This window comes from Rhinolophus sinicus, chromosome 17 (genome assembly GCF_057876585.1).
Source record: "Rhinolophus sinicus isolate RSI-liver-muscle chromosome 17, RSI-T2T, whole genome shotgun sequence".
In the NCBI taxonomy this organism is placed as follows: Eukaryota; Metazoa; Chordata; class Mammalia; order Chiroptera; family Rhinolophidae; genus Rhinolophus; species Rhinolophus sinicus.
This window is the reverse complement of record NC_142517.1, coordinates 97,979,005-97,995,231: the sequence shown is the minus strand read 5'-3', so window position 1 is coordinate 97,995,231 and position 16,227 is coordinate 97,979,005. Positions and strand designations below refer to the sequence as shown.

At 34.1% G+C, this 16,227-nt stretch overlaps 1 protein-coding gene across 1 annotated transcript in view; it reads left to right on the top strand.

The window, feature by feature from the left end:
- Positions 1-7,810: 7,810 nt before the first annotated feature.
- Positions 7,811-16,227, top strand: part of SAMSN1 (SAM domain, SH3 domain and nuclear localization signals 1) — a 47,793-nt gene continuing 39,376 nt past the window's right edge. The window contains exon 1 of the mRNA XM_088793838.1: positions 7,811-7,977. Within this exon, the coding sequence (XP_088649964.1) occupies positions 7,921-7,977 (57 nt within the window). The 5' untranslated portion in view covers positions 7,811-7,920. The remainder of the gene's footprint in view (positions 7,978-16,227) is intronic.

The following is a 16,227-nucleotide window of genomic DNA, read 5'->3' as shown; positions in this document are numbered from 1 at the left end:
GTGTGGCTCCTGCTTTCTGTGTCTCCAGCCCAGCCGCCAGTGAGAATATAGTGGTATGACTTCCCTATCTATGGCTCCATTGGTGTTCCTTTTTGACCTCACCATGTCCTGTGTTCTTATGTGGGGAGCGGGACCAGAGACCCCGCATGAGAACCCTGCATGACATATATGTATTTCATTTGGGAACTGTTCTTCTCACTTAATGTTTTATTTCTAAGATTCATCCATATTGCTGCATGTCAATTGATTTCTTTAATTTCACTGCTTTGTTTAAAAAATAGAATGTTTCAAAAAGGGAACAATCAGAAAGAATTTTTTGCAAAATAAAATATTAATAAAATATTTTAGAATAGTTAGAAAAAATAATGGAATTTCTTAGAAAGAAAAAACAAAACAAAAAAGTTTTTGAAAAAGTACAAAACAGAAATATAATAGAATGAGAATGTCAATCAAGGGTGTCTAACATTGGACTAATCAGATTTCCAGAAAGAGAGAACAGAGAAAGAGAGATGAAGAATTCATCAAAGAAACACAGATCAGAAGGTTGTGTGTTTATAGTTGAAAAAAAGTCATTGAGTGACCAGTACAGAGAATGAAAAAAATAGCCCATATCAAGGATGAGAGAGAGAGAGAGAGAGAGAGAGAGAGAGAGAGAGAGAGAGAGAGACTATATACAATAATCCAGGAATCACAAAGGCATTAGACTTTTCAACAACTCTGGAAGCTAGAAGACAATAGAGAGGCCTTCTAAATTCTGAGGGAAAATGAGGCTAGAATTCTATTTCAAGTCAAAATAGCATTCAAATGTGAAGGGTCTGCAAGGACTTAGAGCATGTCCATTAGGGAGTTGTGCTTCTGCAAATGAGAGAGTAGACCAAAAAAGATGATCTGAGACTCAAGACAGAAGGCATCCAAACCAAGAGACGACTGAGAAGTACCATTTCAGCTTCAGCAAGGCATACTTAGAGAATAACTAAACCGCACTAGAACAAAGAAAAAATAAGTCTGAAATGTTTGAGCATTTGAAATTACAAGTATTCAAAACAAATATGTTGATAGATTTGTTGGCACATTTCTTTGGGATATGTTATCAACACATATGAAACCAAGCATAAAAAGGAAGACAATTACAAACTCCAAAAATGTACAAGAAAGGAAACATAGGAGTAAAGCACTAAGCACCATTTGACTTATCCATGAACAATATTTACAAAACAATGATAACTAGTAGTTTAACTGAATAACTGTAAGGGAGTTGGGGAATGAAAAGAGTGCAAATCTCAAGGAATGAGGAGATAAATATTTAATAATGAATCAAGAAATTATGTGCCTATAATGGAGAAAAAATGAATCTAACCAATGAGAAAAATAGTTTTAAAACTGAAGGGATCAGAAAAAAAGTTGAAATAGGAAGTCTGGGAGAAAAAAGGGATGTGATGGGGCTTCTGTGTTTTAATCTTTTGAGCAGGTATTTTAATTGCTATGAAAGTTAAAATGATATTTAGAAGTAAAGAAAGGAAAAATATACTATAGAAATGTGAAGATTATGGCTGTAATTTGGGTGTGACATAGAGGCAAGCAAAACTGGTAAAATTGATAGTCAAAGGTAAAGAGAATAATAAATATATTTTAGAAAATAAATTGGGGAGCTATAGTTCCAGATCAAGGAGGAAATAGAATATGCTTATAATAGTAACTTCACAGATCATATATTAGTTCATAGATGGATATCTTATCAAAACTCCATCAGCAGGGAACTTCAAAACCTAGGGAATTTCGTGAAGTCTGATCTGTGATCCTACCATGATTTTTATAACTGTGATTAGAGAAAATGATTATTTAAAATAGCATTGAGGGGGTGGGGCTGGGGGAGAAGGTGAAGGGATTAGAAAGTACAAATTGGTAGTCACAAAATAGTCATGGGATATGAAATACAGTATGGGGAATATAATCAATAATGTCGTAAAGATTATGTAAGGTGCCAGATGGGCACTGGACTTATCAGGGGGATCATTTCATAGACTCTGTAGATGCTTGACCACTGCGCTGTAGACCTAAAGCTTAAGTAGAATAATATTGAATGCCAACTATAATTAAATACACACACACACACACACACACACACACACACACACACACACACGGTCACAGGATGTAAAGTACAGCATAGGGAATATAGTCCATGGCATTGTAACAGCCATATATGATGTCAGAGGGGTGGTAGTTTGAGGGGGTATTACTTTGTGAGGGGTGTAAATGTCTAACTAATATGCTGTTTTGAACACCTGAAACTAATAAAAAATTTAAAATAAATAAATAAATAAAATAGTATTGAGGGGCTCTTGACTCTTAGAATCACAAAAAGGTAGCTTGCGTTGGGGAAGGGCAATTAAGTGGTAGCAGATTTGTCCCTGTGGTGCTGAGTCTTCAATAAAGAAGAGGATTCTAGATTGGTTGCACACTTAGTGGTTTCAAATTTTTATACACATAAGGATTGAAGCATTCTCTCCGAAGAGTAGCTCAGCATTACCCTCTACCCATCCCTTACTCTTCCTGATGCTAACCCGCAAATAAATCACTGCCTTTTTATGCTAGGCCTCTAAGTATGTCAAAGCATAACTATGAGTCTTGTGAGCTAAGGCTTTGGGATTGAGTCCTGACTCCACCACTACCCAGCTGTGCAAACTGGACACATTACCTAACCTCACCTGTAAGTTAAGGATGATAACGTTAGTAGCAGCTCATGGAGATTTTGTGAGGATTTCATGGGAAATATGTATAAAGCACATAACACAGTGCCGAGCATATCAGAAGCACTCAGAAATGATAGTCATTATTATTATTATTTTTATTATTAAATTTTGAGAATGAGATTATTTCGTGAATATTGTAACTTTTAATCATAAATGGATGAAATTTTATCATTGCTTATTGTGGCAACTACTTAGAGAATATATATTTATAAATTATTGATGTAATCTGAGTAATCTGCATTTATTATGAATTTATTCAGCTCCCCTCATTGTTTGACACTGTTGAACTGGTACTCTTCACTTTTTGATTAATAAGTCTTCTCTTATATCGTTTTCAAACATCTTGCCATGCAAGGATGTGAGCTAAGAAGTTCTTTGTCTCTTTCTAGAGTTTCTTCCTGTTTGATTCTTTAGGTTCACCATTCATCTTTGACTATTGGTCTTTTTTATTTATCTCAATCTTCTACAACTAATATAATGAGATAATGTGCTATATCATCTCTGTAGAAACTTAAAATAAGAAATAATGTTGCAGGCTGTCTCCCAAATGTCTTCCCAAAATATCTAGGGCCTGGCTAGCAGTTCTCCTCTCTCAGAAGCATAACGTTTTGAGCACACCAAGAGTGAATCTTTTTTTGGAACACACCCTAATTAACCACCATTGTGATTTATTAATTTATAGTGAGAAACAGCAATTGCAGGGTTTCAGAGACTTGAAGTTCATATGAACAATGCATTCTCCTTCTGAAGACAGTTACTCAAGGAGCCAAGCCATGGTTAGAAAGTTACTCACAGAGCTTAGAATGAAAACAAAGAGAAGTAGTTAGACATGTTTATTCTTTACTGATATCCACCTGAAATTGCTTGATGCATCCATCTCCACATAATTTTCTTGTCAGGAGAATTAATACACTAAAAGTTCACTGAAGCTCACTCTTTCATGAACTCAGCAGCTTGAGTAGATACTACCAATATTTGCCTCTGTTACTCTCCTTTTTCTACATGAGGCAAAATGAATTAAGACCCTCCCCCAACATTCCTAAGTGGTGTGGACATCACCCCATCACTGTTAGTGATCATATGAGAACTCTGCAGTGAAACTCAGGGAAAGTATCCTAATACAAGGAGAAATTAATAGCTGAAACATTAATTTCTTATGTAGGCTTGATATAGGATCTTGGAAGAAACTTAATCCCTATGCTTAATTTCAAGCTTTGCTGGGAGAAAGCTCCTTTCTTCTTTACACACTCTGTTAGCGGGAACAGAATTTTCCCTTCTCCCAATCATCTTCTCAAAAGTTAAGCTCATCACTCCCTAAAGCAGGTTACTGGGGCAAAGCAGAAAAAAACAAACAAAACAAACACTGTAAGATGTTTTAATTAGCAAAACATTGGAAGGGATTTCAAGAGTTTGGGGAAGGGGTTGGGTCCCTTACTGAAAAGGATGAGTAAATAGAGACTCCAGAAACAGAGAATGAGTAAATGACTTCAAAGAGCTAGGAAATATAAGACATTCACAGGGAAGCCACCTTCCCCCAGATCTCTTCACTCCCACCATAAACGGGGGAAGATCCATCCCGCCATTTCTCCATAAACCCCCACATCTAAACAAGGAGGTATTTTATCTACTATGAGGTAAAAATAAGCTAAATATCTAGAGGAGGAACAACACCCAATTTGTTGTATGTGAAAATATGACTTTAAAACTAATATCTGAATCACTGAATAAAGAACTGTAGAATTTCATCAGACCCTAGTGTGTATTTGCTTCAAGAAATCCTGGGTAGGGCTAGATTTGTATAACAGTGTAGGATCTCCACTTCCAGTAAGCCATAAACAGGCAAGAACAAAATTCTCCCACTGGACTTCTTTCTGTAAAATTCCCTTCTCTATTTGTAGAGAGAAACTTGCTCTGAGGGGCCAGAAAGAAGAGAGGAACTATCAAGGTTAAAATGCTTTTATGATTTACTTGTTTTTTTCTATATCATAAGTGATTAATTTCTGTAAATCTGAATAGAACGTAATCCATTCTTTTTCTATAATTATTCTATCTTACATTAAATGTTAATTTCAAACTGTACTCCATGGTAACCATCTTATTTCCTTTATTTTTCAAGTTCCTGGAAGATGTCTCTCTCCTTTCCTCCTCCAACAATGCATTTCGGTGTAGTCAGAAGTCTTTTCGGTTATAGTTACTAAAATGGCTTTTGGTTATGGCTGCCCCAGCAATACATGGAAGCATTTGATTTACTGTGACCATGTCCACATGTTGGAGAAAATATAAATATTAAGGCAGTGTCGAGATCCTAGTCCCATTTTTAAAGATTTGGTTTGAAAACCCTCCATCCATTAATAAATGTCTTGAAATAATAATTAGGTTAGGATTAATCCAACTATTATTATCTAATTATATCATTCAGTTTGATGACAGGAAGCAAAGAGATATAGATGGACATCATCGGGTAATTAAGATGTCAGACTCAAAGACATTAGACAACATTTTCTCATATCTATACTTTTTCTGATACCTATGATTTGAATTTGATAATTCATGTTTTACAAACATATCAATAAATATTTGTTGGACTGCTGAAACAACCCTTTTATATCTCACTTTTCTTTCTCATAAAACACACCCCAATAGCTATCATTTGATTGCAATGTCTTTAAAGTTCTGACTCACCCTCTATGACGTATATATATGCCCACAAAGTCCCAACCTTGTTTCACCCTGCCTGTGTTGTAAGACCGTTAAGGTAAGGTGTAAAAACAACGCACTGAGACTTTGCTCTTTTGCAATTTCCCTGTTTCGGAACATATCTTAAGTAACATGTGGCTTACTGATTGAATCATGAGAGGGTGTTAGGTGTGCTCAACACAGACTCTCTACCCTATTCCTGTTCTGTCTGCCTTAGATGTTTGAATTTGCTGGATCATCCCGGGCCACTTATTAAATATCTTGGTGGTCCCAGAACACCATAGAGTATTAGATAATTAATTAAAAAAAACTTTCTACATTGTTACCTGATATTTTGAGAAGCAAGGAGTTTAATACAGATTGTAATAGGACCTCAAATGTCATATCTGTCTTTTAATCTCCAGAAAACATTACTCTTGAGTAGAAGAGAAAGTTGGAAATTGCTTCTCTCATCTGTAATTCTGAAGGAAAAAAATTCAGTTTTATTTGCATGTTAAATATTTCTTACAGTGTTAATGATGGTAAAATTCCTAGAGATCATAAATTGAGACTTTACAAAAACTGCTTGGAGTATAACACTTTTTAAAATGCATTTAGTCCAGCCATCATCACGATGAATATGAGTATTCTCTATTCTTTAGGTATCATTGTAGAAACCAACGTAAACACTACCCCAAACATAACTGCTTGAAATCACATGCTTCTTTAAGATCCACAAACACTTCCTAACATAAAACATTACTTAAATGATAAGTCATAGAATAAGTATGTTTTTTATTGTTATTTCCTTTTACCTTCACCAAAACCCTCTCGTGTAGTAAGCATATTATCATACCCATATTATTGATTGAACTCCACAGCTGAATTAAATTTCTATTCACATATCAAGAAATGGGGACACAGAGGGTGCAGATGTTTCAGTTAACAAATATATTTTTCTGTGACTTTCAATTTCTGAAGATGAAACAAACAAAAATCACTTAGGCTACTGACTTAAACCTAAAATAGAAAGTTTCAAAGAAGGCATACTTCTAGGGAATTACCCAACCTCAAAGTCCTGAAGTGTTTTAGTGTTATCCTTTGTGTCATTATTTTGAAAATACCAGCTTGGTATTTCTTGAAAATAAAATTCTGCTCTTAGTATCTACTAGAAACATATTAACAATAATCTTGACAAGTGTATTCCTTCAATTCTATTATAGAACAAAAACTTTTTTTAAGCTAGTCAAGAGACTTGTGTTGGCAGATAGTACACAATAGATGCTCAGTTCAATATTTGTTAAACAAATTAGTGAAATTTGAACACTAGAACTGGGCCTCAGGGGGGAGGGGCTTAGAGATGTGAGGAAGACTAAGAAATAGGGTCAGTTGATTTGTTATCTAGAGAAGCTGCTCATCAAGAATATGGAACCACTGCTTTTTAACCCAGGGGTTTTATAAAGATAAATCTAGATTAATTTCCCTAACAAGCCTGTTTTAACAGAACTGGAATTTCAGACATTCTGCAAGTCTCCCTTTGGAGCAAGAAGGCATGCATTTCTTGCTTTTACTTCCTGGATATCTTGGTTTTGGCATCACAATAAAAATGTTAAACCGTTTCGTATAATGAGGAAAGTCTTTCTAAGTCATATTAGTGCTATTCCAGGCCTATTAAATACGGATTCTGGATGCTTCATTTGAAGGTACCATTGGTCTACTGGACCATTACTGAAACAGTGATTATCAGTATATGGCATTGTAGTTTGTGGCAGAAAATCATCTGGTTAATTGAGGGTTCTGTTAAATTAATTTCCATATTATTCAGGGCTTTACAATATAGTGTTATGTTAAAAATAACAATATGCATAGTCGTTTGCTTTTGGAGTCATATCCCCATTTATATTTACATAAATTTCATTCATTCTAATTTTTAAATACATGCATGCATGCTTTAAACAGGATTACTATTTTATAAAATCTAGTTTATTTCAACTTCTGGAAATGTAAAATTGACTACCCTGAGAATGGTCTTCATTTTTTTTTTAATACCATAAAGCACACATCTCAAGTTTTAGTTTATTTATTGGCTCAGATGTTTTCTTCCCTAAACCCATAGAATGTGTCATAGATTTTTATTTTTATATAAACTGAAAAAAATGAGTTTTATTTTGAAATCCTCATGGCTCTTATACGTACTGCAGGCATGTCAAAATGTGAAGTTCCCGAATGTACCTCATAGAATATAGCAGAGGAAGAACATTAAAAAGTTACCAAAGAATTACTTAAAAAAAAAAAAAAAAAAAAAAAAAAAAAGCCAAAAACCTTTATCCGTGTCGATGTGAAGTCATATCCTGACCAAAGAAGGAAGTGGCAGGTCACAGGACTGAGACTCATTTACTGCTGCTGTACATCACAGGCAGCACTGCTGTCTGGCCTCAGTTCTTCCTGTAACAACACAAAGCATACTCACTTGGATTAGTCTGAATTCAAAATGCTGAAAAGAAAACCATCCAATGTTTCAGAGAAGGAGAAACATCAGAAACCAAAGGTAAGGTAATTTCATACATACTATTCAAACACAACTAAACCATTTAATAGAACTCGCACACACACATTGTTCTTATCTGTCACTCACAAATAAATTCAACCATAGGGTTGAATGCCTCATGGCAAATGTGGAAAAATTGAATGACAAAATTGAACCTGACAATTATTGTCTTTGTAATTTTATCTTGTAGTGTCTATTTGATCATTTGCATCTGTAACTGAACTTTGAAATCAGACTATCAACTTCTTGAGATCAATTTGGTGGTCTCTGTTTGAAAGGTTGATATTATAAAATCTTCTTGCACATTTTTAATAACTATAAAGTTGTTAATACCTATTTAACAATCGATCAAATGCATTTTATCTCTTAACTGCTCAGCTCTTGACAGTATACTTAATTATGAGAAGGATGCAAAAATAGATATTTTGGTTAAATATTTTATTTTTTTCCACTTTCCTATTAAAATATGACAGCCTTTTAGAGATAGTGTTTTTCTGTTCTGTCTCGTGAACTAACAGCATTACTGAGGAGAGGACTGTGTTGTGTTTTAGGAAGCATCAAAATCCCATAAATTGACAGATTTGTCAAATTGGTTTTATTTGGAATGTTATTCTATTTTTAGTCTTGACAATAATTGCTACTTTAAAAAAATAAAGCATAAATAGCAAAGTTCAGATTCTATTTTAGAAGTCTAAATTAGTTATTTATTATGAAATACTGGTGGAGACAATTTCTTTAATACTTGTGCATTTCTTAAGTTTCTTAGGTAACTAACATTTTTAACCTGCTTGTAAATGAACAATAGTTGGTTTCAAATGTGTTTTTAAGGACTGATTTATTATATGTTATTGGTCTTTAGTTGTTTAGCACCCATTCTGAAAGAAAGGATTGGGAATTAATTGTGAACTTTTGAATTGATATGGCATTGAACACTGGTCAATGTTTTAAAACTCTTTGCAAGTTACACACAATCTCTCTGAAGGAAACTAGAAATAAATGATTTCCAATCTTTGGAAACTAAGGATAAATGACTTTTAATATTAATTCTTTCTCACACAAACATCTGATAAAAAATAGATAAGCAGTTTTAGTTAAAAATACAGCTGGGTAACATATCATAATTTCTGTTTTTTTCCCTAATACAAAAATTCAAGATAACATTTCCCAGAGTACAAAAAAGGTTTCTGAAAGAATCACTTACTTTTTTAACTTAAGATTAATTTTATATAAAAATTACTTTATTAAATGCAGCCAATATTGAGTTTATAATAGTAGATTTAGGAAGATCGCAAAAGTTAGCACGAAGTGGTGGTTTTCCTCCCAGTATTTCAAATCTGAAGTTAGAATATCTCCTAAGGCATGCATTATGTAGTGAGTTACTATGTCATTAAACTATTTTCAAAATGATACTTTAGTCTATTATCATCATTCACCTTAATTGCAGGAACTATAGTAATAATATGGAGTATTGTTCATTTTAGTGATGTCCTTATTCATAAAAGTAAAAATATATTTGATAAAATATGCACCTGAGAACAAAATATATCACTGAAAATAATCACATTGAAACATGTTAACTTTTGTTGTGAATTAATTCTCATTTTCTTTAGATGGATGGTTTCATTCTATATAATTTTTTAAATCAATTTCTTTTCCAATTGCAGATGACGTACAATATTACATTAATTTCAAGAGTATAGCATAGTGGTTAAACATTTGTATAATTTACAAAGTGATTCCCCAGATAAGTCTAGTACCCACCTGGCACCACACATAATTATTACAAAATTATTGACTATATTCCCTTTGCTGAACTTTACATCCTCAGCACTATTATGTAACTACCAATTCGTACTTCTTAATCCCTTCACCTTTTTCACCCTGTTCCTCCCAACCCCCCTCTCATCTGGCAACTATCAGTTTGTTCTCTGTATCTGTGAGTCTGTTTCTGTCCTGTTTGTTCACTGATTTTGTTCTTTAGGTTCCACATTTAAGTGAGATCATTTGGTATTTGTCTATCTTTTTTTTTATTTATTTCACTTAGCAGAATACCCTCTAGATCCATCCATGTTGTCACAAATGATAAGATTTCTTGTTTTTTTTAACAGCTGAGTAATATTACCACATCTGTATATATGTACCACTTCTTCTTTATCCATTCTACATGAATTTAAGAAGATACATGGGTGTATATGTGCAAGTGGATTTTTCATACATTCCAGGTCAACTAAGCCATTTCCTTTGAATATGGAAGATATATTTGCTCAATTATTATAATTATGTCTTAGAAACATTTATTTTACCGGGTAATTTTCTTTGTGTATCTTATGGGAAAAAAACAGAATCCATAAGAGATGGGAGAGATGGATGTCATGATGATCCCTAGAAGTAAATGAGTAGTAGAAGGAGGAGTTCAAATCCCTTCCTCTACTGGATGAACATAAGGCCTGTGTCTAGAAGATAGAATAGAACCATCAAGAAATCAATCTGAAATATAGGGTACCACTGTCTATACTCTTTAATTACATACCAGACGATAGTTCACATCTCCTGACTTAGAAACGTACACTCCTTGAGCTATACTATTTCAGAATCACTGAGAGAGATTTCTTTTTGTTTTATTGTAAATACTAAAGCAGGCAATGAACAGCATTAAAAAATGATGGAAATATTATATAATCATCTGTTTCATGTTAACTCCTATGGGTTATATTTCAGGTGACCTAGTACCCAATTCAAATGGTGAATGCATACTAGGGGTGCCAAAAAAATGTGCACATTTTAAGAGATGTTATCTGTGTATTACTTTTTGAAGTTGAATTGAATTATAGTAGCAATGTGCAGTATGAGGTTTGCTCAAAAGATGGCATTAATCTAATGAATGCTAGCGTCATTCAGTGTATTAAAATTTTAATACAGTTTTTTCCTTTCTTAAAATGTGTATACATTTTTTGGCACCCTCTATATTATAACTAATATTACCTCAAATAAAAGTTATGAAACTGTCCATTTGAAAAGGAATTAAATGCAGGACTTTGTTATTAGTGTTTCAAAATAAGTCTTATTGTTGTGAGAATAATTTTTAAAAAAGGATATAAAATGTAGCAATAGATTTTACTAGAGTTCTATATACAAAACAATTTATTATTTTCTTATATTCACAAGACTTATTAATAAACATGTCCATGAATTTAAAAAAAAGTCAAAATAAATGTTAAAATACTGTTTTACCATATGTAATTTTATCACTAATGTGTCCTCTTTTTCACCCTTTATTCTTCTGTTTCTCCATTTTTGATATGGGTTCCTTCCCTCAAATACCTCATAAATAGGATCAGTAGTACCCATAGTTATTATAAGACTTCCATAGTGTATATTAGGAGGGAAAAACCAAAGGTATCCCGTAAGGGAAACTGGAAAAGCCTTGGAAAATAATTACAAAAGAAACCCACTATGTATGCTGGAATGTTAGTAAATTCCAACAAATTCAATTTGTGTCTCAGAACTCTCTATCGTGTATAGGTACATTGCAGATTAAAAAGAGAAATTTTATAAATAGTGGTTAATTATTCTACATGCAGTCAATCAAAAACAGCCTTGCTTAACATACATGCAAGGTACTGTACTTTCCTTTTTGAATTTTATTTGCAGCTTATCACTAGTGCCCCACTACTGACAATGATTTTTTTTTAAATTAACCATATCCAGGATTCATATTTGGTAAGACATGATCTCATTACACTCGATAAATCCTTACATTATAAAACATAATTCCCTTTGACTGGTTTTCCAACTAAAATGTACTATTTTTAGTTTTCTATATTTATTGTGAGTTTATTACATATCTGTTGCTGTGTTCAGAGCTTTTTGTACACAAATAATTTAATATTTGTAACAATTCTGTGAGGGAATCACTCTTATTTAGCCTTATAGCCTTCCAGAAGGCATAGAGGAGGTTACTTGAGCAAAGACATGTAGGTTAAACAAACAAACAAAAACACAAGAAAATGTGATAAGAAATATAGATGTCAATTTCTGGCACTCCTGTTCTTAATTATTAAGCTGCCATTACAAGCATAGGGACTGTAAATATTACTTCTATTTCTGTTTTAATTACCGGCTAAATTTTAAGGAAACCAGGCAGGATACGTCTTTAAGAACTTCTGTAAGTTGGAAAGGAATTTAGAAATCTTCCATTTCTGTCTATGATTAAATGCAAGAATTCCACCTACAGAATCCCTCCAGGTGTCCACACAAGCTGCAATACTTACTATAAAACAACAATAACAACTTTCAAATTGTTCAAATTGTCAAAGAAAAATCATGATCTAATATTGAGCTAAGTGTAGCTATGTATCTCCTTCCTGCACCTAGCATAGCACCTTCAATGTAATATGCTCTTAATATTATACATATTTGTCAAGTTAATGAAGTTTCTTGAGTTTTGTAGCCTAGTTCAAGTATGAAGCTCACTAGTGTTATGCACTTTCATTTTTCTTGGTTGCAAGTCTTTTAATGTGTACGTAAGAAAGTTTGTATGTATGTGTTTAGAAATAACTAATTCATGTTTAAGTTTGATTTTAAGAAGCACACCAATACAGCAACTGTTGTGCAAGAATCCCTAGAGAGGCCAGTCGACCTTTGCAGTAGAGCTTTGTTCCAGGTCAGGGAATATGGTAGATACTTAGAAAATAGAAAAGGAATAGACCTCACAAATGAAACTGCAACTCAAGAAACTGGCCTTTGTTTGGCTGGGATTAATGATCTATGTTAATAAATTTTAACTGAGGCTTTTCTTTGAATAAAAGAGATTCAAATACCACTGTTCATGTAAAGGGAAACATTGGAATAATGGCAGTTCTGGAAAAACCTTTTTTTTTTTTTTTTCACCATTTAAAAAAAATCTAAAGTGCATAATAAATGAGACACCATTAGTGTCACAGATGCTAATTTTCACTAGCAATGACTGAAGTGGCATTCTTTCCCATTTGCATTTGATCCTAGCGATGATGAGAGGTGATGAGTTGATTATGAGCTGTTTTCACTACACTGCCCGCTGTGCAAATTTATGCTCCTAGACAAGGATGACACATAGTTGTGGCATTAAAGAGCTTTTTTCCTTTGCTTTTCCTTTGAAGACTGTTAAGATACACTTTAACTCTTATCTGACTAAGCAAAAGAGCTGATGAAATTATTTCCCCCCCAATTTACAGGAAAGAAAATGGTCCTGTAAATGTGAAATATGTTTCCCAAAATATAATAGCTAGTAAAAAAAAAAAAAAGGAAAAAAGAAAAAAAAAGTAATTTGGGGTTATATGGGACAGTTTTTTTTTTCTTCTAAACCTTCTTCTAAACTAGTTTCCACCCTACTGCTTCTTTTGGATTCTTCATCTGGGGTATAATTTTCAGACTTCAATTGATGGGAATTCAATTGAATTTTTGTCTTTTCAAACAAAGTGATCTCGGATGTGTGATATACAATGTAGGTAATATTTTAAATTTACTTTTCCTGTTTAAAAAATGGTAGGTGTAAATACACATTTATTTTTACTTTGGGTTATTACCCCCCTCTGCAGCCCAAAAATATCTCTCAAGAGGTTCTCTTCATTTATGTATTTAATTAGTATTTATGCCATATTTGTTTTCCAAGAAATTTTTAAAGTAAATCATGATGCAAACCTAAAACTAAGGAAGATGAGTCAGGAAAACACAAAGTATAGACCATGATCAAAGGTGTCCCAGGGCCATTGGGTTGAATTGACTATGGATCTAAGTGTTTCTCCTCAGTGTGGTTGGACAGATTAGCAGCATTAGCATCTCAAGAGTGTGTTAGAAAGACAGATTCTCTGACCTATCCCAAGCCTATCAAATCAGAATATACATTGTGACAAGATACCCTGGGAGTTCTGGGAGCACTTTCAAGTTTGAAAATATGTTCATATTGATGGTTCTCAACGTAGGTGGCACAGGTGACTAACTGAAGAGCTTGAAGAAATACTGATGATTGGGTTCCATCTTCAAATATTCTGATTTACCTCATAGGAAACATACCTGAGCATAAAGAACTTTTAAAATTTCCCTATATGGAGCCATTTATTTCTACTAATATTTTCAAAATATTTAGAAGTTAATTCATTCACCCATCCATCCATTCATTCATTCATTCTCCAAAGTCACACATATCTATTGAGTGCTTACTATGGACAATATATACCATATGCTGGGGAGACAGTGGTGTTTAAAACAAAGATCCCTGCCCCAGACAGGATTTACATTTACTGGGGATCACAGACGATAAACAAGATAAGTATGTTAAATACATAGCATGCTAGGTAAATGATAAATGCTAAGAAGGGAAGGAGGAATATGAAATACAAGGACCAGGGAAGACTTGGTAAGAATGGGACATTTGAAAAAAGACCTGGAGGACATGGAGGAGCTGGCCATGACACTGGCTGAGGAAATCGTATTCCAGGCAGAGGGGAGAGCCCATCGGAAAGCTCTGAGGTGGGGTTGTCCCTGGGGTGTTTGAAAAGCAATGAACCAGAATACATAAGGGGAAGAGCAGTCACTAAAAGACAGATCATAGAGGGTCTCCCAGGTCATTCTAAAGATTTTGGCTAGTGATGAAAGATTCTGTGAAGAGAAGACAAGGATCTGGCTTACCCTATGGTGGGTTGATTCTCTTTTGTGTTTCAAATACATTGAAGGGAGTAAGGGAGGATGCAGGGATATGAGACCCATTAGGAAGCTATAATAGAAACTAAAAAAGAGATGATGGTGGCTCAGACAAGGGAAGTACCAGGGTGGACATTGAGAGATGTTGAACTTGGGACCTAGTTGTAAATATTGTATACATTTGAATAAGTATAAGAAACTTATTACATGTGCTTGAAAGATGCGAAACAGAAAGTCAGCCACCACCCTGCACTGTTCTTGCTTCCAGCTGGTGCTTACATTTCAGAGAAGTACCTGCATTCTTCTGTTCATAGAAATTCACTCCCGAAATGATGTGCCCCTTCCTAATGGTTTATGCTTGTTTCTTCAAAATACAGGGTTTTTTGTTTTGTTTTGTTTTTATTGGATTTCATTTTCATTTCTAGGATACTTCAACTCAGAACAGTTGAACTATAATTTTTGTCATTTCACCACATTTAATTGTTTGAAAGAGTTAAATAATTTTAGCCTTGAAAACTCCTCTCAAAAAAAAAGCACTCAATCATTTTAGCCTTCCCATTGTACAGAATATGAATCTATAACCAGTTTTTTTTGTGTGTTTTTTTCAAGCAAGTTTCAAAAGGTTTGGGGTCAAACAGACTGGTTATACTTGAGAAAAGTGCTTAGACAATATACAAGAAGTTCAGAAGACATACGAGTGAGAGAAATGATGGAAGTGTAGATACCCCTTTGGAAATCTGGATATTATATCTTATAAGAAGAGCATAAAGTCACTACTTTGACTACCAATGCACTGGATTTGTTAAAAATCAATTTAATGAGACACTTATCTCTTTAATCTTTTCTTGCCTTGCTTTAGAGATAAATGGCTTCATTATCCCTTCAGATTGTGTTTTTTTAAAGTATATAATGGAATTAAGTCCATACTCCACATATCAAAGTTTCCAAATTTAGCATTACCAAACTGATTCATTTCTCTTCCTTTCTCGTGTTAAGGATTTAGGTGAACTTTTAGAAACAAGACATTTGTAATTAGCTTCTGAGTAGAGAACAAAAATGTCTTTCATTAAGAATTGATTAATAAGAATAGAAGAGGGTTTTAAGCTGTCTCTCGTGGTAGATGAAGTGAATCTTTCATAGATAGAGCCATTTGTCAACACAGCTGGCTGTGTCCCCTTTCTCCCCTCATGTGAAGAGCTCTGGAATTCTTCACTCAGTCTGTATTGGATATCTAGGGCGTCCATAACAAAATACCACAGGCTGGGTGACTTACAGGACAGAAATTTATTTTGTCACAGTCCTGGAGGTTGGAAGGCCAAGATCAAGGTGCTGGCAGGACTGGTTTCCTCTGAGGGCCACACTGAAAGGATCTGTTCCAGGCTTGCAGATCACCTCGCTGCCGTATCACTTGGTTGTCCTCTTGTTCCTGAGAACTCCTGGTGCATTTCTTCGTGTATCCACATCTTATCTTTGGGTGGGTCTGACCATCATGCTTTCCTGTCTGTGCGTCCCTTAGCCTAGAATGTCTTTGCTCATTTTTTCCAACTCATGAATTCATATCTATCTATCTTT